Consider the following 25,953-nt stretch of genomic DNA (forward strand, 5'->3'; position numbering starts at 1 on the left):
AAAAAAGGAAGGGACCAATCCTGTGCTTGTTAAGCTGTGCACCCTGTGAAAACACCAAGTAAAAGGGCTCTCTCAGACCCAAGTCTAAGTGTACAGAATGCTCTTCCAGGAGTCTGAAAAACAAGATGGGCAACATTTGCTTCTTCTAATCCCCCACATACAAATTGTACGATCATGCAAAGTACCTTAAAAAAATAAAGCCCCCTCTTGAGTGGATTGGATGGACGGGTAAAGATGCCACTACTAAGACCTAAACAACCTGCCTCTTAGAGCCCTTCTGTGGCTCTAAATTTGGATGGGAGACATTTCCACATCTCACAGATCCTCAAGATAAATAAACCCCAGTCCTACTCCTTCAGGCCATTGGTGAGCAGACCCTTTCTTCCTCCATGCCCAAGTTCATGGTGAATTTGTGATCTGTAATTACACCAGAGCTGAATGAAAGAAGAGCAGGAGAGAGAAGAGTCATCCTGCTCTGCAGAATGTATGTGCTGTCCAACCACACTGGAGAAGATAATTAACCCCACAAACTACCACAATGCCTGGCTCAGTCAGCCCACTCTGCCTCCGTGGAAGCATAGGCCCATAAATTGCTCAGAATCCTGTTTGGCAAACTGTAGCCTGTTGTCTATCCCAGAGGGCAAATGTACACAACGGAAGGGAAGGCACTAGGCCACAGCAAAACCTTTGTCCAATTCCTGACAGGGTTACCCCAGGAAGGGGTGAGAATACTTTAAGTCCCAAGAGGCTTGTATGCATTAAAAGCAGCAGGGCTTACTAACAACAAGTACTATATAGTCAGCTTTATTTCTATTAAATGCAGATGCTTGAGTTTAACAGAACAATTTCTCATTGCATATTTGCTCCTCACAAACAGTCTGAGGTACTTGACACTCCAGACACTAACTAGATGTTATACATCAGCAAACTGGAAGCTACTTGTCTGACTTCCCAGAATACCCTAACAAAGCGATGCACACTGAACTTGTCAGATACAGAATTGCTTTGCACCTGGCTAGGGTACCACATACACCAGCTTCTACTGCTAAGATAAAATGCCCCCAAGTACTCATAAACAGATAGATCCATAATACATAATACAAAAAACTGGGAGCTCAACTTCCCTAATGGTCACCAGCATTCAGAACCATGTTAGGAGACAGGGAATTTGGGACCTAAACGGTAATTTTTCATCCTCTCCTGCCATAGAGGATCTTTAAAATGGTTAACGAGCCAAATAATATATCTTATTATATATTAGACAACAAGTATAATTGGTCAAAACTATTGGTATGAGGGGAAACAGCTTTCTTGGGAGGAATGTTGAAGCTAGGTAAGTGGCTCTCAAACTGACAGCTGTGGTGCAGAAAATACACTCCACAGAAATCACAACACATGGACCCATTTTTTTCCTTATTTGCTTAAGGCTAGCAGATAGGTCAATATTCCAGATGCAAACCAGGGGATATGTTGGAATTGTTTTCCTGAGTTTACAGCAACAAGAAACTGGATCTATAAATATTGTTTATGATAAAAAGTCCCTGCTATAATTTTGCTCTATTTGAAAGATAAAATACACTCTGCTGGAAATAGTGATACATTTAGATTAAGTCACAATTTTTTTTTTTTTTAACCACCCTCAAACTGTGTGTCTCATCTGTTTTATGGGAAATTGCTATATGTGCCCTGCCCTAGAATTTCTCGACAGGAACAAGGAATCTTATTTTCTGCTTTACCTAATGTAGCTGTCAATCTCCCTGTAACTCGAGAAAAAAAAAAAATCTGGCAGTTATTTAATAAAACATTTACAGGGCCAGGAAACTGCATCCTAGGATACATCTACTTTGTTTAAGTTCTTACATGTTTTGCCTTAAATATCCAGGTTCAGGGTGGTGACTAACAGCACTTATCACAGAAATGGGGACAACGCGATCCAGACTCCTTTTCTCCATGGTGCGCATTAGTCATCAAAATCTGGGATGTCATCATAAGAGTAGCCCCGGTAGCCTTTGGAAGCATAGTAAGCAATGCGCAAGTGATAAAAGCCTGGTAGAAACACCAGGATCCCAATGATCAACACAGGGATGGCTCGGTCAGTGCCCTGAAAAAGGGGAACAGGAAAGATACACCAAGTTAACAGAATACTCCTAACTAGGCAAGTCCCTATTGCAAAAGTCTTATCTAGCGTTAAGCCCTGCCTTTGGCTCTGAATTTTCACCTTTAAGAATGGAAGCTTGCAACAGACCTTTTTTGGCCATTATGAAACAAAGCTGTTAAAAACAGATTCCACTTACTCCTTTGCTAATGTATCCTGCAAGCAGGAGGGCTCCTATGACAATGAGAAGTGTCCCAATCATGAACAGCACTGTGGCAAGTGCAATTGCCTTGTAAGGGATTTTTGGCGGGCTCTTCTTGAACTGTAGGGAAGACAGATATTAAATGGCATTATAAGTGGTACTCAAGACAACCCAAATGACATGAAGACTTGCCCTCTTGCTTTTGCAGGAGTACATATTCCACACCTAGGATGAAGAGCAAAAGGGAATCTCACAGGGACTGTGGGTCTAGCAGCAGCATCTCAGTCCTGTGAAACCAGCTTCCTTGTAGCTGACCATTCAGTCTCAATAGCCTTATTTTTTTTTAAAGCTAGGACTTGCATACAGCTATTGCCCTGCAGCTCAGGGGCACAGGGAGCAGTCCCCAGGGCTGTGTGAAGTTACAGAAGCCTCCCCAGAATTGCCTGTTACTTGTAACTCAAGCCAGAACTGATGACATCTCTGCAGGTAGGTGCATGAGGGCATGATACAAGGGGACACATGCATAATCCAAAGGGCTTTTCCCTTGACTCCTTGCAAGTTGTTCATGGATGTTATACCTGACAAGAGCTGCACACACAAGTTAGAGTGTAACCTCAGCCCTGACATAGGAACAGAACTCTGAACTGTCCCATATTTTTGGCACATAAAAAGAAAAGACGTCCTCCTCTGCTTTTCCCTTTTACCTGCAGGTCAATGTAACCTTCATCAGTGCTGGAGAGCTTGGAATACTTCACTTTGCTACTGGGGATCCCAGCAGCTAGATTCGTACGTGAAGGCATCATAACAAGAAGGCCGTGTCCTCAGCTAGAACCTAAAACACACAAAAAGTAAAGGAACATAGCAGGCAAGCGGGCAATCAGGGTCGGATCCATACTGGTTAAAAACCACTTCTGAAGAGTTTCCTACCTGCATTAGTAACCTCTTGACTCAATAAAAATGAGGCTCAACACTTGCATGGCTCAAGCAGATTTCCAAGTGCTTTCTAAGTGCAGCTGATGGGTCAACAAAATCCCTCTCTCACAGGTGTGTAAAGGGAGGTCCGGAGAAGGATGCAAATTTGCCTCCAAGTGATGAATACAGAGCAGGGAAAAGGATGATCTCCTGGAGTCCTGTCCACCCCAAGTCCATGTCCTTTAAAAGTTTGGCTCTCTTTCCCTCATCTGTGTTATTTCTCCACCTCCGCCCTTCCTTCAGTGTGGACCTAGAAAGCAAGCTGCCCAGTGTTCTCTGCTTTGGGATATGCACCCTTATGCACCGGGACAGTACAAATACAACAGACAGGATGACACTTGGTTGAAGCTAAAATGCTTTGCCGAGATCTACTAGGTTCAACATCATGTTCTTTGAGGTGCTCTGGTTACAAGTGACCAAAAAAGAAGGTTGGTCCCCAAATCCAGCTTCCTCCATCTGCAGGGAGAATTTCTGGGGCATTCAGCAGAACTTGCAAGCATTCCTTTCTAATAAAGAACAAAAGCCAGCTCCAGGACCTTAAACACCCCCATGAAAAAGAACAATCACAGTCTGGGCAGCCTGACACACACAGGTTAGAGCAGTGATAGACCACTGGGGATGAAATGGCTGGCAAATGACATAACCCAACCAACAGCAATGCAGTGAAAAGCTTGTCAGTCACAGGTCCTCACTGCTCAAGCAGGAATAGAATAGTGAAGGAAGCAGTGTTCAGAAATGGAGCTTTATTTAATTATGCAGGGTAGGGTTGTGGTAATTTCACCTTGCTGCGAGTCCAAGCCATGTAGTTTCCTTGCCAGGAGTGACAGCTCCTTAAGATGGGATTTCTGAGGCTGGTGGATGTGGCTTTGTTCTGCAATGCTCTCACTTTCCAGGAGCTGAACCATGTACTTATCCTGCCACCAATGCCTCCTGTGCACCTCTGAGGAGGTAATATTTACGCTAGCCCTCAATTTATACTGCCACCAGAAAAACCGTCAGAGGCAGCTCTGGTTAAAAGGAGGGTGTGAATGCAAAACACTATTGCATTTCCTGAAAGGCCCCTGTGTAGAGGTCTTAGACCCAGAAGAGCTGATCTATTCTTTCCAGAGCCTCCACTGCAGTCAGCAGGGATTTCTAATGTACTCACTGCCATGATGCCTGGATGTCAGGTATCTGCATGCCTAAGCAACCATTTCAGAGTTGCATTGCAGCCTGAAAGGACTCTCTCACCCATGGTCCACGAGAGGTACAACATTTATAGTGGACCTTACGCGGAGAATGGTGTTCTCTCTGTATTCCCTAAAAACATAACACCTGCCTACAGATAACAATGGTCCCAGTGGCCCAAACTTGAGGTGTACTCGGCTTGTCTCTGTAATCTATTGGACACCAAAGGGAGCGTGCTTCCAAGCTGCCCATGCCTCCAGAGCGCAGTCCCACCCTCCCTCCCAGAAAGAGATCAAGACTTCTCCCTTTTTTTGTGCTCCAACACTAATCTTTGGGATATTCCCTTTCTATCAGTACCCTTCCCTTGCCAGCTTCAGCCTTGCTAAAATGATACATCATGGCTCCATTCCGAATTTTATACATGCTCTGTTTTAAAATAGCTCCAAGAACCCTGTATGCATCCTGAAAGGGACAGAAAGAAGTGTTCAGCTCATGGAAGCTAGATGCCAACATCATCTCAGCTCTGAATTTGACACGATGGATTTTTTTGTTCTCTTTATGGACAAAGCAGAAAGACAAGCCAAGTTTCTCATTTCTGTAGCTCATGGTCATAAAAATACTCCCAAAGTTGACAGTATTGCAAATCCTTAGTTTCCCCCATGAGGCATTTATTCTCACCTCCTTCCCCCTGGGCCTGCAGAAGCTGATGGCAATAGGACAGGTGACCAGGAGGTGCAGCATACTAAAAGTTACTTTCACAGCATAGCAGAGTAAGGTCAATGCACTTCATAACTGCTGAGCCTTGCATGCAATTGCCACTTTAAGAGGGAAAAATCAAGCGCACACACCAGAAACTGAGAACTGGAAAATAAACCCAGGTCTAACTCCCCTTCTTGTACTGTAAAGATCTATTTCATTCAGAGTAATGTGGTCTTGAGTCTTCACTGTCCTGCACTAGTTTTACCCCACAATTTCCCCTGGAATTACTTCTGCTTCATAGCGCTGCAAGAGAAGAACCAATGCAATCATTCCCCTACCCATCTATGAACCAGAGGTTGAGCATAAGCCCAGGAAACACTACAAGCTCACATCTGTACCAACCTACAGTAACTCCACAGAAGAAAGTGGAAGTAATGGGGGGGGGGAGAAATATAAAGATCTGAGATCAAAATACAGCCTCACTATCTGCTATTCATTCTGGGACAAACTAAGTCAAAGTGACAATTCACACTACTGCAGTTGCTTCCTGCTTGTCAAACAGGCTGGTCATCATTGACAGAAGGCACCCAGAGAGAAATTGGAAAGATAAATGTCAGCCTCAGAACAAAGGGTCAATGTTCACCCAATTAAATCTCCACCCCACAGCAATAGCAAGGTCCATTCCCACTGCATCTTGCCAAGACCTTGCATGGGCAGAGGCGATTTAAAAAGCTTCATTTGAATTACAAAGGTTACACCAGTCAAACAGGGGTCCCAACGGCAGAGGAAGAACAAGGTACCCTCTCCCTCGCTAAATCTCAGGTTTGCCCACTGCTTCTGGAAACAAGTCTGAACTCCTGCCCTGCCTGTCTTTTAGCTTGAAAGTTACCCCAACCCTTGGGGAATAAGGGAACCTCATCTATCACCTCATGGCTCAGTATCGCATCAAGGAAATCTGCTCTGCAAACTTCAAAGCCTCCATAAGCAAGAGGCTGAGCAATCAGGAGCGAGACCCTCCCTGCAAGGCTACTTTGTACCTGCTGTTAGACCCCATGGCTCCCTGCGCCGCTTCCTCTCTGGTAGTAGGAGTGGCGTTCACCCCAGGAAGTTGATTCTGCGCGTGCTTCCAGGGTACGGGCAGCAGGTCCTGCTCCACTTCCTTCCTGACAGCGAAGCTCTCATTGGTGGCCGGAAGTGACATGCAAGCTGATCTGGGTACATCCCAGCTTGTCTACTGCACGCAAACCCTCCCTACGTAGACTGCATTTGCATCGTGTCAGGGATACAGCGCTTCTCAGCGCACAGGCAGCCTTCAACCTACCTTGCAGTTAGCCAAGGAATAGAACACAGCAGCAGGTCACTGCAGAGAGCCTTAAGGAACAGGTTTACAAGCTATGTTATCAGGTCCTGTAGCTTTACTGGCTTTTCTTTGAAAGCCTGGCCAAGAGCCTTGGATTATGTGAGAACCCTTTCCCTAAACTTCCCTATGCTTGTGAAAAAATGCCAGGACACAGGAATAAGACTTGCACGGCAAAAGCAAAAGGCAGCCAAAACTTCTCTTTTTAAAAAGCAGGTCATTTCAGGGAACCTACCAAATAAATTTGGCAATGCTTGTCGGGTGACACAGTAGAAGGAAAGGCAAGTCAGAGTAATCCCGGGACGTCATTCTCCCCTTGTACTCGGCTTCGGTGAGGCCGCAGCTGGAGTACTGCGTCCAGTTTTGGGCTCCACAATTCAAAAAGGATGTGGAGAAGCTTGAGAGAGTCCAGAGAAGAGCCACGTGCATGATCAGAGGTCAGGGAAGCAGACCCTACGATGACAGGCTGAGAGCCCTGGGGCTCTTTAGCCTGAAAAAGCACAGGCTCAGGGGTGATCTGATGGCCACCTATAAGTTTATCAGGGTGACCACCAGTATCTGGGGGAAACATTTGTTCACCAGAGTGCCCCTAGGGATGACGACTAGGTCAAACGGTCATAAACTACTACAAGACCGTTTCAGGCTGGACATAAAGGATTTCTTTACTGTCCGAGCCCCCAAGGTCTGAACAGCCTGCCACCGGAGGTGGTTCAAGCGCCTACACTGAACACCTTCAAGAGCAAACTGGATGCTTATCTTGCTGGGATCCTATGACCCCAGCTGACTTCCTGCCCTTTGGGCAGGGGGCTGGACTCGATCTTCCAAGGTCCCTTCCAGCCCTGTCTATGAAATCTATGACTAGTGAGAGTTGTTGTTATTTAGACTTACAACAACATCAGTGTCTCAGAACATGCTTATGCAACAGGGACAACCGAGTAGTTTAGTAGCAACTCTCCACCTGTGAAACGTAACTGTCAAATGGGTCAGTAGATTTTATCCTTTATTTAAAGCTATAGCCCCAACCAAAAAAAAAAAAAAACAACAAAACAACCCCCCCCCCCCGCCAAAAAAACAAACCCAACCCCGTTTCCATTTGTGAGAAGCTGCTTGTGCTATTTTTTTCCCCACGTCACCAACGTTTAGTACCTTGATCCATGGAGTATCTTATGCCTCTAAAACAGTAGATCAGTCTTCTTGGATTTAAAGCACTCCTTAATGTTAGCTTTCACTCCATTTTGAATAAGGAACAGAGCAAGTCTTGTGCTGCAAAGAACCCAAGACTACAACAGGTCAGAATATTTTTATTGCTAGGTCCCCATTTCAAATCTCTGAGTGTAGTTTGCATGCAGAACAGGATTAATCATGTGCATCACCTCATGCTTGAAAAGATATCAAGGAACACCAGGGTTGACAATCAGTGCTCTAAAAGCATCCCTCAAGCCCACAGAACCTAGATTCACTGTTGCTTCAGTAGCCTTAGATTGGCGACTCCTAGTTTCATCAGTTCACAGCACAATTAGGGTTACATAGTACACACCGGGGTAAAAGACCCCCTGTACCTTTAAGCTACATCTGTACTGAATTAACATGTTACCATACAAGCAATAAGGAAATAATGCATTTGTTCACCAAAGGGCCAACACTGCTATTGCACCCTGCTCCAGTATGGCCCCCCCCAAATATTAAGAACTGACAGACACTGGCTGCCACAGAAGCCTAAAGCTAGTTTTAATCCAAGGCAGCAAAATCAGAATGTCCCAAACCTTGGCCCAACACTGCCACCTTGTGATGTTCTCTTGCCAAGTCAACCTGGGCAAGTGGTTAACACTGCCCAGTAGTATTGTTTTGGTCCATTTAAACCATCTTACTGAATTGTTTTAGTAGATCTCATTCTATATTTTGTTTGTTTGGTTTAAAAACCAAAAACCCAACCCCCCAACTATGTATTTCTGGTACCTGGAGGTACTAGTGCTCATGCAGAAAACAAAATCCCCAAGGGGGGGGGGGGGGGGGGAAGAAGAGAAGAGCCACATAAACATGTACACATAGTAATGAAGGCTGAATAGTAATACCTAAATTAGTCTTTCAGTAAATAACTATTGCCATTTAAAAAAAAAAAAAAAAAAAGTAGGGAACAATGAAGAGCTTATTACTGACAACTACATTTATAAAGGCTTCTTGAAGTTAAATCAAGGCAATGGAAGAAATTGCTGACAAATTGCTTCCAAGACCTGACAGTTCTTCAACAAGACCCTATAGTGCTTAAATGTGAGCCATGCCACTCTGCTTTGATGGCATTAGTTTCTCTACTTAACCAGTTACATCTCCAGTACTCAGTCATGTTCCATAGAGCTGGAAGTTACATATACTGATCAGTCCATTAGTAATGAAGTGTTCCTTTAACTACACCGTATCAAAAACTACTGGCCGCTTTTTATACAATGGTTTAAGAATAAAGCTTTGAATTAGTTGGGGGGGGGGGTCCCCACTGATGCCTACAGTGAACCTTAGACGCTGTAAATTACTGTAACTTTTACCTGAAAAGGTCAAAGATGTCACCTAACAATCCTGGAAATTGTTGTCTTGTTGTGAAGAGAGATACAAGGCTATCCATCTAAACCCTTGCATACACATAGTGTATGCCTAGTTAGGGAACATCAACTGATGGAGCCAGTAATGGTATGGGTATGAACCTGCACCAGATTACGTGTTAGGTCTACAAAGATAGTTACACCGGTAACTCTAAAACCATTGTCTTATCTAGTTTAAGAAAAAAAAACAAAAACCACAGGTCTGACAGACATGTACACATTGTTTCAGTTGGTCAGGACTGCAAGTAAATAAGAGTGATTTGGCTAGAAACAGCAGGGAGATCCAAGTGCAAGGACAGTTTGATTAAAGGAATATTGAGTCTATCCTTTATTTACCACCTACAGCCACCAACTTCCAAATATAGCAAGGAGTATTCCTTTACTCCTCCAAATATTATTGATCTTGTCAAATTCAATATTGCCTACATGGCTTGCAATTTAGTTAACAGGTATTATGATCATCATAGTAACAGTTGTTAACTATTCATGGTCATGTGAGGTACCAAGAACTCTTTATTTTATTACAGACCCAGCTGATATCCCTTTAGAAAAATCTACTACTTAATGCATCTCACTTATTTTGACAGTATTTTGAGACCCTGTGGAGTTGGTCCATAATTAAACAGGATAAAATAGCTGAATAATGCGCTTTATTGCCAGTTTTATATTAAAGACATCATGCTCCAAAATTGAAAAAAGGGGGGGGGGGGGTAGAGGGAGGTATTGAAAAGGCTGCATGAGTTCTCTAGACTACTCAAGGCAACAGTAACCCCTGAACTGCAGTTCCACAGGTAAAGCCATAGGGAGATCACTGCAATTTTAATATTGCACCCTTTTTGCTGCTAGCAGTGTCAAAAAGGGAATAAAAAAAAAAAAAAAGAGCTTTGGACCTAAAAAAAAACAGCATTTAAAAAGTAAATACTTCACTATTCTAGATTATCTGCATCTGCTATGAGAAGTTTTTGTTTAACAAAAATAGATTGGAAAAAAATATTTACAGAGAATTATCTACAAACATGCCTAACAGTGCTTATCTGATGCTCCATGCACTGAAACTGCTAGCAAACTGAATGGACATTTTTTCCCCCCCCTTTCAGAAAGGGAGTTTCCTTCCTCAAAGGGCTTTCAGTGGAACTTCCTCAGTCTGAGATCATTTAAGAGCCTTCTTGTTGATCCTCAATCTTTGGAGCCAGGTAGTATTTTAAGTGTCCCATATCAGCAATCTTGTACTCCACAACTGAGGAAAAGGGAAGAAAGACACCACAGGTAAATCAGTTAACTTGTAGCACCCACAAAAAAAAAGTTTAGTTTACAAGAGGGTCAAGATTTTGGAATTCAACTAAAAAAGTAGCGACAGCTGCCTCCTCTTACCAAGGGGAACATCTGCAGACATGCTGAGCGTTACTGTAGGCGACAAAGGAGTTGCTTTGGTAAAGAAGTTCAAATACCTCAAAGCAAAAGTCAGCTGGACTGCCTCATTCATCTCTATTGTAACCTAACAAAGATGTTTAAAAACCAAACAAAAAAGTTAAAACAAGTAGTGCACCTCTTGGGCAATCAAAGTTATTGGCTCTTAGCAGCATTTCTGTCCTCTTACCCGTTTGGATGGAGAAATTGTTTTGTGTTCCAGCTCTAAGCACAGCCTGGTACTAGCACAACTTCAGCTGAACCAGCTGTTCAACCCTAAGCTCTGCGTTTGCATAAATCAAGGATATTAGTTTTGCTGTAGACCAGCAACTTTTTCCTACCTCTGTTCTTTCAAACCCCCTTTAGATCAGGGTTCTGGAGTAAAGATATAGGAAATGCTCCATTATGTTTGCTGTAATCATTTCAGCCACCTTAGTTCTCTAAACCCAGAGAGACTCAATATATCTTTTATTATTCTACTTGTAACTTGTAGAGCGTGGCAGCAACAGATGTCATTTTTTATTATTATTATTATTATTTATTTATTTATTTATTTTTTTAAAAGACCTCTTAAAGGAAATCTCAACTTACAGCTTCTTCCTCTTTATCAACATTACTGGTCTGGGACAGTTTGATGTTTCCACTTCCTAGCTCTCCATTAGCTGAAAATTTGACACCATCTTTTGCACATGAGATAACAACTGCATCTCCAATATGGCTTAGATCTCTGCAGATGCGTGCAAATTCAGCTGAAGGCATTTTCACAACACAACTGTATTCTTGTTCCTGTAAGGAAAAAAAGAACAAACAAAAAAAAACAGAAACTGGTCTCAGATCATAGGTCCTCAAGGCTGAACTAAATAAGGCATGTTACAGCTTAAAAATTTACAGTAGAAGATTTCTACTCCTTATGAAAAAGGAGAACAGCATCTCAAGGGTTGTAGTCCTCATGTCTAGGACAAATTCACTTGTCTTACTTGAGGAAAAAGATAAGCCTGTTACTTAAACTGGTAAAAAAAAAAAAAAAAAAGGAGGACTTATTTAAATATCTTCTATACCTTTAATCTAATATGCTTACATAACATCCTTTGAAAATACCTTAAGTCTGTGTTTATAAAGAATAGACTGCTGAACTGCATTATGGCAAATCTGAATACCGAACTTTACTCAAGTACTTCCAGAAAGCACTGGGGAGCCTACTCCCTTTTGAACCACCTCAAAACTATGAATAATCACTTGTGAGCTTTACCTTCAGTGGGCATAGCCAACAGGGGTCAATTAGTGCACCTCTCTTTGTAAAAGGAAGTGCTTAAAAAGGTAGGTTACAAAACGCACTGTCCTCCTGATCATGCATTTGAGAACTGAAGAGCCAAGTCAACCACTATCCACAGTGATCACCACTTCAAAAACTCTAGGCTATTCCTAATGCTTCCCATGGGCCATCTTAAAACTATCCCACTGAGGTGAGGAACTGGGAACACAGAAAATTTTAGAAGCCTTCAACATTAACATTTTACTCTCACTTATGAGTATTAGCAATTAAATTTAGCTCAGACAAAACAAAATGGCTTACTGGGATGCCAAGCTGTTCCACATCCAAATCCATTAGTTTCATCTCATAATCGGAGACCTTTTCTTGATCTAGGAGAAAAACATCAAAATACATCTGTGTGTTTGGTGAAGCAAAGTTAAACCTGTGTTTTGCAGTTAGATCCTCTTAAACTTTTACACAGAAAAGAAAAAAAGTGATATTCATAGATTGTAAGGCTGGAAGGGACCTTGGAAGATCATCAGGTCCAGCCCCATGCACCAAGCAGGAAAGATAACCGAGGGTCAGGTGACCCCAGCAAGGTGACTGTCTAGTCTCCTCTTGGAGATTTCCAGGGTAGGCAATTGCACCATCTCTGGAAGGAGCTTATTCCAGGCTGGACACCTCAACTGAAGTTTTTCCTAATGTTGAGCCTGAATCAATCTTCCAGGAGTTTGTGCCCATGACTCCTAGTTTTCCCCTTGGGTGCCCTATCAAACAGCTATGAGCATGCCACCCCACCCCAAGTCACAGGACACAAGACATTTCTTGGTGCAACTACACAAGTATCCATAAAAGCTTCTGGTCATTTAGATGATCGTCATCTACTGTACTCAGCTAAAAAAAATAAATAAATAAATAAATAAATAAATAAATAAATAAATAAAAAAAGTATACACATCACACAAAGCTTTTGAACTAGGTACTAGCATAAACCAGATGAGTGGTTCTCACACCACCCCATCATGGCGAAGGGCCTTGACTTTGGATGCCACTTTATTTTGTACAATTTCAAAGGCTCATCTGTATACTACAGTGCTCAGCTGCTTTCAGGAGAACCAATCAGTGAAGATGGAGAGGAACCAGCCAGACAGAGACAAGCCTGAGCCTCCAATTATCTAATTATATCTGCATACCTCCAAAATATCTGGCAGCACTTCAACACACTGCGGGACCCTGGTTGTGACTCAATGATTCAAGTGTTCACTTCCAGCCTCATCTGCCTATTAACTTAATAAGAGGCACTCATTTTAGTCTTCAAGTAGTGCTGCAAGTTCAAAAACTGACACTTTTTTTTTTTTTGAGGGGGTGTTTATTTTTATGCGCATGTGAGCTTTTAAGTGTTTCCTACCTTTGCTGAGGCAAGGATTTCATAGGGTGATCTCTTTGATTAGATAAACAGCACAGGATAAGAGCTAGACAAACTTTTGGAAGCAAGACATTTATCAGGCCTCCTGCATCCCAGCTGTACAGTTGGCCCAAGAGATGACCTTACAAAATCCCTGCCTATCACCTCATTCTCAGACCCCTGCAGCTCCAACATGGCTTGAGGCACCATACCTGTGAGGACTCATCTGACTTCTTTGCTGCTCATGTGACCAGACTCTGGAACTGATTCCCAGCGGAGGTGGTGCAGACACAACCTAGAGATCTTCACAAAAGTTTAGGGCTGGAAGGGACCTTGTGAGAACACAGGGGTAAAGGAGACTAGATGCACACCCTGCAGGGGTTGTTTGAACCCAGTAGTGTTTCTTGTCCAGGGGCTGGACCCAATGATCTCATGAGGTCTCTTCCAGTCCTAAACTTCTGTGAAGTACAGGTACTTACTTGGGGCCTCGAACACCAGGGCCAGGGTGTCTGCATTGTCTTCTGCTCGCAGCGTGATGATGTCTTCGTTGCCAGCACACTTCAGAATTTTGGACATGCTGCAGCAAGGGCTAGACTAGTTAGACCAGCCCAGGCAAGGCATCCTGACCCACCACATCCACTCTTCCTCCCCCCAAGCCCTGCAAGCCGTTTCCAGGCCAGAGGAGCAATGCACTGCAGGGGCCACATCCACCCTTCCCCTTCCCACCAGGCAGAGCTGCCGAAACTCCTCCCCCCGCAGGGGTTCTTTCCCGCCACTGCGCGCGGGAAAACCCTGAGCGCGGGGCGCCGGCGTGACGTCACCGCGCACGCGCGCGGCACAAACGGGACAAGCGTTGCGCTCCAAGCCCCCACAACCGCCCCCGTGGCACCTGGTCAGGTTGACGCCCATAGCGATGTTACGGTCGCAGCGGTAGGTGTCGAAGCCCTCGGAGCGCAGCGTGAGCTGCACCAGTGAGACGTGCGAGGAGTCCATGCTCTGCAAGCTGATGCCGCCCGAGCCCAGGTCCCAGCAGGCCTCAGTGATGAGGTCTTTAAGCGCCTCTAGCACGCGCTTCAACACCGAACCCTGCACCAGCCGCGCCTCGAACATGGTGACGAGAAAAAGCTACTAGACTGCTGCTTCTCGGGGCGCGCCAACGGCTCTCTTTATAGCGCCTCTGACCTCACGTCCGGGTCCCGCCTCCCCGGCTTCTCCACCAATCGCAGCAACCTGAAGCCCCGCCTCCTTGCCGCCAATCTACCGATCCGTGCCCACCAGCGGGATCGTGCGCGAAAAATGAAAGCTCCTCCTTCCGGCCAATCAGAGCCTGGGAGTCACCGGTAGTTCCGCCTACTTGGGATTCTGGACAGAATCCCGCCCACGTGCTCTGCAACCGCCAATCCCCACGCAGGTAACAAGCAGCGCGTTTCCTCCCACCAATCGAGGCCGGCCTTACAACCCGCGTTGTTTCACAAGGCTGCGAGGGTCGGCTGCTCGGCCCTGCCTCTGGGATGCTCCCAAAGCAAGAGTGCCGTGCCCAGGGGCTGCTACAGGGAGCTTCACGGCGTCTGGGGGATGGCTCATGTACAACCGCCATCGGCGTACGCCTATCATGGCAGCCACCACAGGCCGGGGAGGAGGAGGAGGAAGAGAAGAGTTCCTACATCCGGGTCAGGAGGGGCAGGGCGGGGCGAGGCGAGTGGCCTCGCCTCCTTCCCGGCTCGCGCTGCTCCCATTGGCTGCGGCGGCGCCAGGCGGATGGAACGCTGGGGCCTGGGCGCACGCGCTGCTGCTGAGGTTCGCAGCGGGGCTCAGCATGAGCGAGCTGCGGCAGCGCCTGGGCCGGGAGCCCGACGACAAGGTACCGGGGCGGGGCCTGGCGCCTCCCGCCTGCCCGCAGGTGTAGTGAGGGCTGCTCGGCCCGACCTTGCGGAGCGCGGGGGTTGCAGCGGGGCGGGGCAGCGGTGCAGTGCAGTGCAGTGCAGTGCAGTGCAGTGCAGTGCAGTGCAGTTCATCTGGGTTTGTATGTCGGTACAGCTCGGGTGGCTGGGGCGTGGGAGGCACAGCCTCAGTGCATCCCTGCCTGAGCTGGGCCATGTAAGCGTTTGCTCCCCGGGCGTAGCTCCCAGAGCCCAGAGGGATCCACTGCCAGGGCACCACTAGTAATGTGCCAAATGGGTTGTCAGCTGCACCCTAGGGGCCAGCTGGCTAGGGAGAGCTTGCATGTTGACTTCTGTATGCATAAATGCTGGTAGCATCACACCCTTAATTTCCAAGACCAAGATGAAGATGTTTTAGGGAACCAGGCTGTAGCCAAATTCATCTCTCCTCAACTCATTAATTCCTGTGAAGTAAAACACTAACTGTTTAGCAAGGCATTTCCACTCTCTTTGGCTGCAAGACGCCACGTCTAAGAGCGGGTACTGAGTTGCCATGGGATTGGCCCAGCCTGGTGCTTCTGGAGTCTCATGGGACTTGAGGCCTAAACCATTGTTAAGATGGGGTGAGAGAGCTGTTCTTTCACTGTACGCTATTACTGTACGTGCTTCTGCCAAAGCCCAATCCAGATGCTTGGAGAAATAGAGCTAAAAGGTTGGCTGTCCTTCACTAAGTCATTTGCACTCTCACCCTCTTAAAGGGTGCCCCTTGGAAGATGTGAGCAACTAAAAGCATGGACTTTCAAGGTAAAAGTCCTATTTTGAAAAAGTCTTTGGGGTTCTTTGCCATTCACAACCCTATGGGCCTCAGGAATCAAGCTGAGGGGGAAATTGTAATTACTCTTGGCTGTTTCATGCTCTTACCTTGGCCTTGTCAGCTACCATTTGGCTTGCATTTATGTTAGAACAAAGTTCTGGTTCTAATTCCAAGACAGCAGTGGAGTGCTTCAACCACGTAACCTTGAAAAGGTGAAAAGCTTTCTGTGTCAAGTAAACATCAAGTGATCACTTGAAATTCTTTTGTTTTTTTTCTCAGCCGAAATCTTTGCATTTAAAATTACTTAAGACATCCTTTTTTAGCAGCTAGCGCAAACTGTAAAATAAAGCATCATCCTTGGGTCTAATTACTTTCTTGGTTGCTATACAATTATAGAGCTGGAAGAAATGACTCTAGAAAATGGGATTGCTGGAAGCTTAACTTTTGATGAAGATGTAAAATGCCTGACTGCCTGGTAACTTGTAAAGCTTTACGGTGTTTAAATTTACCGACTTGGTTTAGCTTTGCTTTTCTATATTAAACAAGAGTGGATGGAAACTATCACCCTCTTGATAATTGACTGTTTGCACTGCATTTTTGCACTGTAGCAAGGTGACTTAACTCTTCCTGTGCCTGAAGAAGGATGTTTGTACCTGAAAGCTTGCAAAGAACAATTTTTCCAACTATAGTCTAATAAAAGATATTGCATTTACCTAAAGAACCTTGTCTGCCTATGTCCTTAGACCAGTACAGCTACAACCAATAGCCCTGTTGTATCCTGGTACTTTTGTGGGAGTTGGAATGCTTCCTTGGGAGCATTGGTATTGCTCAACTGGTATGCATACTCTCAGCAAGCAGAGTTGTCTTAGCTATGTGGGACACAGAAGGCCAAAGGGCTGTTTCTTAAAGTCTGATCTCATCAGACCCAAACCCCTGATCTCATCCGATGCATTTTTACATACAACAGGATTCCTTTAGTTAGCATTTAAGTAATGCATCCAAAATGCTCTCCATACAAGTTGGGGTTAACTGAATATCCTAAAATAATTTGAACAAACACAATGCACAGGGCCAAGAATTACATCAGCCCCACTGCCCTCAAACAAAATGTTGAAGCAAACCCCTCTCCTTCATATTCCATCGCTGACCTGCTGCCACTGACTGAATTTTGTATTCAACAGAACATGGTATAGAATAGGCAGCAAAGAACATCCTGAAGGCTGAAGTTGGAGTGGAATGTAACTGTCTGAACTGCTGAGTTGGCCAGTATCTCTCCTAATAATAATGTATTCCTTAAAACCGCACAGGGTCGGGGTCTAGGATTAGGAACTCTTGGAGGCTAGCATTGTGTTGTCTTCTGGTGTCTGCAAAGTGTCTGTAGCATACTGTGGGCATACCATCAATATACAAGACAGCAATTCAGTGAAACCTGTGCTGATACCTTAAGCCACTAGCAGGAGGTCTTCTTGAATTTTATCAGGGATGTCCCCTGTTCAGACATCCTTGTGAGTCTTCCTTTACTTACTTTGTCTCCCAGCCATAGCATAGCCAATAATATTAATTCTAGTACAGTATGCCTGTTATATTTCACAGCAGGGGAGGCTGCTTTCAAAAGGACACTGAATTTGTAAAGAGAAACCAAAAAGAATGCACTTGGTTTCATTTTTTTAAAATAAATTGTTCTGTTAGTTTTAAAACTAAAACTGGAAAATTCTTAATCTGGCTTTTCTGCCTTAGTTTTCATTTAGCTCATCTTTGACAATGGAAACAGGAAGGTGTGTTTCATTTTGTGGTGCTTCTTTTGCTAAGGTAGTGCACTAGCTGTGCTGTTGCCCTTTACAGTGCTCATGGGATTGTGTAAATGCGAAACCACATGAATGTTACTGAAATGAAAACCTCCCCTTAAGGTAGCTTGCAAAAGAAGTTCTGACTGTAAAAGGTCAGCATTATTTTACTCTTCCCTTCAGATCACAATTTAACATTTGATTAGGGAAGCTTGAATTGTGACTGCTACCCTTGGAATAAATAGGATTTGAGTGATCCTAGCTGTCTTTTTCTAGCAAATAATTCACTTGAAATTAGCTAAATAGATAGCATTACATGAGCAACCAGGTATTTAGTTTCCTGCTGTTATAGAATAGTTCAAGATTCTCATTTCCTATTTTATAGAGTTATTGTTTTACTCTGTAAAATTCAATGTCTTCTCTATTTGAGAAACCTTAAAAAAAAAAATAAAATTGAAGTCATGCTCCTGAGTTGCAAACATCGTGTTTTCACCTCCAGTTTTGAAAACGAATAAGGGCATAAAGAGAGACTATTAAGGATGCACTTACTGTGGGGTTTCAAACAGTGTTGTTTCTAAAACTGAAATTGTACTGTTTACACTGAGCTCAGCTTTGGCACAGGAAGGGTTTGGTTTAGTTTTGGATCCTCCACTGCTACCAGCTCTTTGTTGGGCATGGGGCCCGGAGTTTTTTCAAGGGCCGGTAGTTCACTCGGCTAGTAGCCGTAGGAAGGGGGGAAAGAGGGATCCGTGGCATCAAGAGGCAGAATCTTCTGGGCTTTGTGTCTCAGTGTTGCATCATCAACTTGCAGCTTGTCACAAATATTCTACACTTTTGGTGGAAAGTGACCCACCTAATCATGAGGGGAACTGCTGAAGCAAATGAAAACGGGATATTTAGCATGTGTGCTGCATGGAAGTTGGGTATACCAGTTATGCAGATAGAGCTTTCCACTGAGATGTGCAGCCCTTTTACTTACCAGCCACTAACTTACTGACCCTGATTGCTAAAAGGAATAAGCTTAAATATAAAACAAAGGATAGAGAGACCTGGGAGTCAGGATCCCAGGGGTTTTCTTGTTAAATTAAGAATGGGCACGGCTTCTAGCGTGTTATGAATGGACTTAGTGGTAAGGATGCTTGCATTCTAGTTCCAGCTGTGCTGTAGATATAGTTAGACAAAAGGCCACAGAGCAAGTCTGATTGCCAAACTTAAGTTCCTTGTGCCTGGTTTCTATCTGGATATAGGCTATGACACTCACCTACTTTAGAGATTTTGTGGTGTTTATCTACTGCACACAAAGGGCTTTGAGAGCTTCAAGTTATATCAAGTCTGGTACTATAGTGTAAAAGCCAAGAGATGTGATTTATTTTGTTATGTATAGCAGAACCCAGAGCTCCCTCCATGTCTGACTTGCACCCATTCTCCAGCTGTACAGAGAAGGAGAGCGGAGGAGCTGAGACTTGCTGTGTGGTTAAGGAAGGAAAAAAACTGACCAACAAGGTCGTCTTAAATGTTTGGGTAACTCGGAAGCCTCATAGAGTGTCCTCTCCCTGTGCCTGAAGAAGAGTGTTTGTGCCCAAAAGCTTGCAAAGAACAATTTTTCCAACTATTTAGTTGGTCTGATAAAAGATATCACATTTACCCAAAGCACCCTGTCTGCCTCAATCACAACAGGCTTAAGTCTCTAGATGATGGCTGTGGTTGTCTCAAGAGGCTCTGATGATTCAACATAAGTATACCACAGAAATGATGTTTATTCTAGTTCTGAGCCATGAAGGTGAGAATGCTGGGGGTATCTGATGATTTATGGATTTTTGGAAATTGGATATTCCAGTGGTAGCCACTCTTGCTGCTGGTCTGACATGCTGATCCACTGCCACTCAATCCCCCTGCCTACTTATCTGTACTGATGCTCAAGTGGTTTTTATCACTAGTGAAATCTGGCATCTGGTAGGGCTCACAGAGCAATCACACCCTTTGGGTAACTGCAAAAAGCTGGTTTCTTTGGTTTATGCTCTCTCTGTCTGTGTGGAATGCATGGCAATGGGATCAGCATCTGCTAAGGCTAAGCCATATATGGAGAAACTCTTCATAACAAAGACCCTGAGCTAGGATTGGCACAGCAGGAGCTGAAGTGCTGAACCGTTTGTTTTTTCTGCTGGTGGGTGGAGATGGGGAAAAGGCACCCCGGTTTGTTCAGGGCCTTGATGGGGATGTCACCTGCACTGCTGTCACTTAAACCATTTGCTTTAGTTGGTTTGGAGGTTTCCTTTTTGCAACACCAGGGAAGGAAGTGGCTCTTTAGGCATATGGCTGACCTGTTTTGTTGAGATGGTGTTACTCTGACAGCTCGGTGGTCTGGTTTCTGTGCTCAGGGATTACATTCAGTTACTGTGCATAACTGAGCTATTACATCCCACTGTGACGGAGAGGACTTGGGGTGTTCCTTCCACTGTCACCTTACACTGAATGTGCCTGGTCCTTTGAACTCCACCGAGATGTGTGTCCCAAGCCCTCTGCAGGGGAAGGCCACTTTTGGATGCTTTTTAGGTGCATGTTCTATTTCTGAAGCATACAGTTAGGGTGAGACCGTTGGGATGAAGCAAAGAGAGAGGACAGATGTTCAGTGCTGGGTTCAAGGTACTTGGCCTTAGTTCAGAAAGCTGTTGAGCCAGCACTGGGAGACTGGAAAAGTGACTGGTGGGAAATCGTGCCAGCCATGGAGTCGGTCCTGTTAATAGATGTGGGAGGGCATGGTGTGAATTTAGCAGAATTCTCAGTGCCCCAGTCAAAGCACAAGATGGTGCTGTTAAATTATCTTCAAAAATACAAGCATCAAAGCTTTTGTTCCTGGCTGGTCAGGGAAACTTAGATTTTCAAGATGTTGGTTTTTATCTTTGTTTTTATCTTTGTTCAGCGTGTCCAAAGTTTTATAATAACTGTCAAAGGTCTTCAAGATACTGGGTAGCCCAGAGGTTGTTGTGTATATCTCTGATTGGATAAATCTTCCCTGTGATTTTGGTTGGTTGTTGTTGAGAAAGATTTCATGTTTCAGTTAAAGTATCCTGTATAAATGCCAGTCTTATTTATTTTTTGGTCTCTGCTAAAACAAGAAAATGCTTTAATTCTATAACTCTAATTCCTCACAGGTAGACAGGTCTGTTACCCACCTGCCTGTGATGGTGGATCAGACTATTCTACATGGTGTAGCTCATGCATTTGTGTGTGCGCGCGTGCGCACAAACACACACACACACACACACGTTATCTTTTTGTAGTGCACACATGAATAGAGTGCTGAGAGAGTCCCCTCCACACTGCACGCATGAAATTTCACCCAGACTTATCCTACAGCTTATAGAAGTACAGAATGTGAAACTTAACTTTTAAAACTTCAAGGCGAGGTGAAGGAAAGTGGCCATCCTAGTGTGGTCAGGAGCAGTGGTGAGAGTGGGTGCATATAAACTGAGTCCTTTTGATGGTAAGAACTGAGACCTGTGTGACAGTGAGTAGGCTGTGTGCTTGGCATCCAAAATATCTATTCAGTGCATGTCTACCGTGTTGTTTGGCAGGAACCTCCCCAGGAACCCTTTCTTGCTTTTCTTATTCCCTGCAGTTAAGGTGAAAACAGAAATCCCCTTGCTCTGGCCCTCATACCTTCAGCATTACTTCATCCTGGAATCAGAGCTCAACATTTGCCTGCTCGAAGGGAGCCATGAGATTTGTTTAGGGCCCAGACATTTAACAGAGAGTACAGTGAGGGTTGGCCCTTTCCCAGAGTGTGTTGTTTTTTCTAAACTTCAAGCACAAAAGAGCGCAGTGCATGCCAGGGAGGAAGGAAATGCATCCCTGGAAGGAACTTCTGTAAATGCTGCCCTTGTCTCTCTTCTCCATGTTTATGCAGTGGGCTCTTGCCAGTTGTGTGTCACAGTACCATTTCCTTATTTATGTCTGCCTTGTTTGTCTGTGTTTAGAAATAGCTCCTTCAGGCTGCTTTGCCTGCTTCTGCAATCCAGAAATTGAGGCAATGAATAAATAAAGGGTACAAATCTGTCCTGTCAACAAACAGCAAACCAGTTGTAGAGCTTAGGGAAGAACCTGCAGTGTAAGTGCCCTGGAGAGCCCCTGCATGCACTGTCTACTGTTCAGCAGAGAGACTGGCTGTCTGCAGACCATCACTGATGCATGCTACAGTTCTTCATTTTGAAGGAAGAATAAAGCCCATCTCTGGATAGGAAGAGGTGTAGGGTGTGCTCATTTAGTTAGTTATAGGTGGCAGGTGTGCAAGGGGTCAGATAGGGAAGGATAGGCTGAGCAATTCTTCCAGCAGTAAAATGACAGTAGAACGCTCTTAACAAGAACTGCGTAGAAGCTGCCCTTGCGCTCTGCTTCTGACAGTAACTTTGTCATAGAAGCTAAGGGGTTTGGAAAACAGCTTCGATCAGGTTCAGGTAGGGATTGTTGGTTTTCTGCCTTACCAAATGTCATCCCATTGCTACCTTCAGATAGAAATATAGTCTCACGTTCTCTCCTTTCCCCAAGAAACACAATTGACAATATTTAAGCAAGTCTAGTTTTCTTGCCCATGGACATGGTCAATAAGTGGGTTCCTTGAAGCATTGCAAATTGCCACCTAGCAGTGCAAGCAGCACAGTGCTGTCAGTTGAGAGGTGAAGGAGGAAGATTTGGTGCCCGGCTTTATTGATCAGTTCATCTTTTGAAGCATTATCTCTCTTTGGAGTGTTCCTAGAAAACCCATTGCCTAAGTGCTGCTAACATTAATTTAGATAGCTACTTAGGAGGTTTGTTCTTCGAGGTGTCTTGCAGTCCATGGTGACTGAAACCATGGCAAAGCCAAAAAAAAAACCTTTCCAGTAAAGAATGTTCATAGCAGAGCTACCAAATGTAGCATGTAGAGGTGACCCGAGCAGGGTGCGGGGCCTGGGGCAAATCAGCCCATGTGGGGCCTCCCCCCCCGCTTTGATCCTACGGGCTTCAGACCTGAAGAAGCTGCCGCCGCTTAAGGGGGGGGGGAGCAAGTGGCTGGATGCGATGTCACCGCTCCGCCTGGCTCTGCACCACCGCTGCTTTGCCCAGCTCCGTGGGGCCCGGGGCGGTTGCCCCAATTTGCCCCCCTCTAGGGACGGCCTTGCATGTCGGCATACTAGACCTAGACCAAACTAATGGTATCTGCTCCAACCTAAGAGTTGTTCTCTGGCTTATTATAAGGCTTCTACAGGAGACTCCCAGCCCTAGTACCTTCACTTTTCTGCTTCTCTGGAATCATCTGGGAAGTGGATCGAGCAAGAGGCATGGGGGGGACAAGCATACCCAGCCCTCATCGTGCTGCACTGAGTCACCAGGAGATGCCATACAAATAAATCACCCATGTCAGGTTCTCAAAATGGTCAGTGGCTACAGAGCAACAGACCCATTTCAGTGCACATCTCTGATGGAGTCCCACTGCCTGGTGACCTGTTGTGTTCAGAACAAATCTGTGGGCTTAGGGGTGGGCAATAGCAATGGGTAGTTTTGTTTTATTTTTTTTTAATGCTTGGGTCAGTATTCAAAATGCCTGTGTCTGCTATGTTAGCTGTAGCTGCTTTCTCTCTCTGTCTCTCTCTGTTCATTGGCGTGGCCTAATTCCTGCATGCTCACTCAACTGGGATATGTCGGGAAATAGTTCGTGTCAACAAAATTCAGCCTTGTTGGTTTTGGAAGGACTAATTTGGCAGGCTTCATTAGGTGTCTGGGCAGTGGGGATGCTTGCACCTATATTACCTGTAGCATTGCCTGGTCGTGGGGGGGGCTGAAAGTAGGGAAGCAGTTGGGGCTACATGGAATACATCCTATTGTTTCTTGAGCATACCGTGCTTGTGAGAAGAAAGCATCTGAAATTCGACTCCCCAGTTCACTTAAGACTCATCATTATCTAGCCCAGGCTCGTCCAGCATACAGCTCACGGGCTGCCACGCGGCCCGCCAAGCCATTTTATCTGAACAGCGGCGGCGGCAGCGAAGGTGAGGCGGGCAGGGAGCACGGCAAGGCAGGCAGGAAGTGCGGAGGGAGTGTGAAGCCGTGGCAGCGGGGCGGGCAGAAAGCGTGGAGGGAGCGCGGCGAGGCAGGCAGGGCCGGCCCGCGGGCCCCAGCCGGCAGTGAGGGGAGGGGAGCTGCTTACTCCCGCGGGGCTCGGGGGGAGCGATCCCACGCGGGAGGCCAAGCAGCAGCCGCTGGCAGTGCTGGCCTGTGCCTGCCCCCCCCTTCAAGCCAGCCCGGCTGCCCTGCCCTGCCCTGCCCCACAGCAAGGCGGCGCCTACTCCCCTGGCCAGTCTCCCCCCGGGCACTGTGGCTCTCTGGGCCTGGTCGGCTGCACGCAAGGCCCCAAGGAGGCCGCTTCTCACGTGCTGCTGGGGACAGGAGGAGCCCGGCTGGGTCTGCACCGGCCAGCAGAAGCGGCGGCAGAGCGGTGTGCCGCTCGGGATGGGACGAGCCTGCACCTGTCAGTCCCGAGCGGCACACAGCTCCGCCGCCGCTTCTGCTGGCTGGTGCAGACCTGGCCAGCCTCATCCCGTCCCCAGCAGCACATGGGAAGCCGGCTTCAGCTGCATGCTGCTCTTCCTGGCCGGTGCTGACCCAGTTCTGCCCAGGCGGGTCCTGCAGCACCATGTCAACCCGGGCATGGCACTGGAAGGCTGGGCAGGCCACAGGTTAACCCCGGCCTGGCCCCGCAGCTTCTCCAGCACCAGGTCAACCTGGTTGTAGCCAAGCGGCTCCCGCAGCACCATGTCAACCCGGGCATGCGTGCCCTGTCAACCAGCACCACGTCAACCCCTGAAACATCATTGGTGTCAAAGGTCACATGACATCACTTCCTGATATGATACCACTTCCTGTGATGTCTTTGAATATGGCTCGCCAGCCCACTAGGTGATTAAAAAGTTTGTGATCCAGCCCCACATTCAAAAAGGTTGGACACCCCTGATCTAGCCCAAGCCTTCTCATGGGGGGGGGGGGGGAAGGAGTGAGAGAGCGAGCGAGTACGTGAACGAGCATGCAGTAGCCTTGATGCAACTCGGGTCTACAGTCTTCCTTTTGTTGTACTTTTTAACATCTCTCCCACTGGCTGAGTTGTAGGCTGCTGTTTCATCCATCTGAGCTGGTGAACAATGCATCATGTAAAACAGAAGGAATGTACTCCTTGGATCTTTCTTTCAGTTTTGTAGTGGAGCTCCTGCTGAAGTTTTCCCCATGGGTAACACATAGGGATGTCTGGCTTTTCCCCCTTCTTCACCTTTTTCAATAACTACATTCAGAGTGGGTGAATTAAAGCACCCAGTACACCTTACCATCCATGTTTTATTTTTGAATCAGTTGCTCACTGAATAAGATTGTAAATGACTCATAAGAAAAAATGCTTTTAAGGTTAATTTAATTGCCTCTTAAAGGATCATTAAAACAAACACTTCTAAAAAGGGCCAGTCAGTCATGCCTGGCAGATGTACTGCAAAGAAACTTTGGCTTTTGATCATTGCTTATAATAGCCGACGGAGGGGAAAAATGTAACATGTAATTGCAGTTTAATGGACTTGGCGTGTTTCAACAAAGGAGAGGATGACTTTTAAAGTAATGACTGATCCAGGGAAACAGAAGCGCAGGGTCTTCTCTGTCTTTATGCACACAGTCACAGTGACATCACTCTTGGTAACAAGCTGAAGAAGCTGGTACAGAACAGCTAGATGTAGCTTTCCTGCATTTTGAAGAGCTGCTTCAGCCTGAAGCCTCACAATTACTAAACAACCAACTTGAATGCTAAAACAGGGAATTGCCTGTGTAGGTCCCTTGCCATCTGGCTTTGTAGTAATCACAGGTCAACAAGTGAAGCAGCTGCTGTAAGACCCCGGTCCATATGCAAATTGACGCAACTGGGAGAGACTTTTTACAAGTGCTGAGCTTGTGCTCAACATCAGTATGCCTTTTTACTCCCTGTCTCTAAAAGACCTCTTACTTGATTCTTAGGATGCAGAGCCCCAACAGTGCCATGTGAAAATACAGGATTCCTGTATTTTAAATGTGTGAACAGGTTAGTGTCTAACCTGCCTTGCTTGGTTGCTTGGTTGATATTTTCTCTGCTATTTGTGGGTTGCTTTTGCGGACAGCCACCAATTGTGTGCAGAATGTTAATATCAGATAGTTATTCTTTTGCCCGGCTCTGTAAGGATCCAACTCATTTTGTTTGAGGCCTGGCGAGATAGCACTTGAAGTGCATATAAGGTTGTTTCTATGGCAACTTCACAGCTGGATTAAGTAGCCCAGACCATAGCACAT

At 45.6% G+C, this 25,953-nt stretch overlaps 3 protein-coding genes across 5 annotated transcripts in view; 1 reads left to right on the plus strand and 2 right to left on the minus strand.

The window, feature by feature from the left end:
- Positions 1-788: 788 nt before the first annotated feature.
- On the minus strand, positions 789-6,277 carry TMEM230 (transmembrane protein 230). 2 transcript variants are annotated; one of them, XM_014606436.3, is made up of 4 exons: positions 6,173-6,277; positions 3,002-3,129; positions 2,295-2,417; positions 789-2,101 (listed from the first exon to the last, which is right to left on the minus strand). In XM_014606436.3, the coding sequence occupies exons 2-4, from the start codon at positions 3,098-3,100 to the stop codon at positions 1,961-1,963; spliced, it is 363 nt and encodes a 120-aa protein (XP_014461922.1). In that variant the 5' UTR covers positions 3,101-3,129; positions 6,173-6,277; the 3' UTR covers positions 789-1,960. The 2 variants fall into 2 exon arrangements, with proteins under 2 accessions (XP_014461922.1, XP_006267238.1); XM_006267176.4 differs by lacking the exon at positions 6,173-6,277 and adding an exon at positions 3,225-3,775.
- A 3,439-nt stretch (positions 6,278-9,716) lies between these two features.
- On the minus strand, positions 9,717-14,733 carry PCNA (proliferating cell nuclear antigen). Its single transcript, XM_006267175.4, has 6 exons — positions 14,037-14,733; positions 13,627-13,724; positions 12,064-12,131; positions 11,082-11,276; positions 10,455-10,578; positions 9,717-10,320 (listed from the first exon to the last, which is right to left on the minus strand). Exons 1-6 carry the CDS (start codon positions 14,255-14,257, stop codon positions 10,238-10,240), a joined length of 789 nt encoding a protein of 262 aa, XP_006267237.1. The 5' UTR covers positions 14,258-14,733; the 3' UTR covers positions 9,717-10,237.
- A 139-nt stretch (positions 14,734-14,872) lies between these two features.
- Positions 14,873-25,953, plus strand: part of CDS2 (CDP-diacylglycerol synthase 2) — a 28,590-nt gene continuing 17,509 nt past the window's right edge. The window contains exon 1 of one of the 2 annotated variants that reach the window (XM_019482435.2): positions 14,873-15,047. In XM_019482435.2, coding sequence (XP_019337980.1) covers positions 14,964-15,047 — 84 coding nt within the window. In that variant the 5' untranslated portion in view covers positions 14,873-14,963. The remainder of the gene's footprint in view (positions 15,048-25,953) is intronic. The other variant, XM_006267174.4, reaches the window with a different exon arrangement.

Source organism: Alligator mississippiensis, chromosome 7 (genome assembly GCF_030867095.1).
Source record: "Alligator mississippiensis isolate rAllMis1 chromosome 7, rAllMis1, whole genome shotgun sequence".
NCBI classification, from domain to species: domain Eukaryota; kingdom Metazoa; phylum Chordata; order Crocodylia; family Alligatoridae; genus Alligator; species Alligator mississippiensis.

What these genes read in the sequence shown, in the direction of transcription:
- PCNA (XM_006267175.4), bottom strand. Translation starts at nt 14,257, where the DNA reads ATGTTCGAGGCGCGGCTGGTGCAGGGTTCGGTGTTGAAGCGCGTGCTA. An exon ending in CCTGGTGTTCGAGGCCCCAA is followed by an intron (nt 12,132 to 13,626) that starts GTAAGTACCTGT and finishes TTTTTCTCCTAG; the next exon opens with ATCAAGAAAAGGTCTCCGAT. An exon ending in GTCTGCAGATGTTCCCCTTG is followed by an intron (nt 10,321 to 10,454) that starts GTAAGAGGAGGC and finishes CCTTTTCCTCAG; the next exon opens with TTGTGGAGTACAAGATTGCT.
- TMEM230 (XM_014606436.3), bottom strand. Translation starts at nt 3,100, where the DNA reads ATGATGCCTTCACGTACGAATCTAGCTGCTGGGATCCCCAGTAGCAAA. An exon ending in AAGGTTACATTGACCTGCAG is followed by an intron (nt 2,418 to 3,001) that starts GTAAAAGGGAAA and finishes TCTTCCCTACAG; the next exon opens with TTCAAGAAGAGCCCGCCAAA. An exon ending in CAGGATACATTAGCAAAGGA is followed by an intron (nt 2,102 to 2,294) that starts GTAAGTGGAATC and finishes CCCCTTTTTCAG; the next exon opens with GGCACTGACCGAGCCATCCC.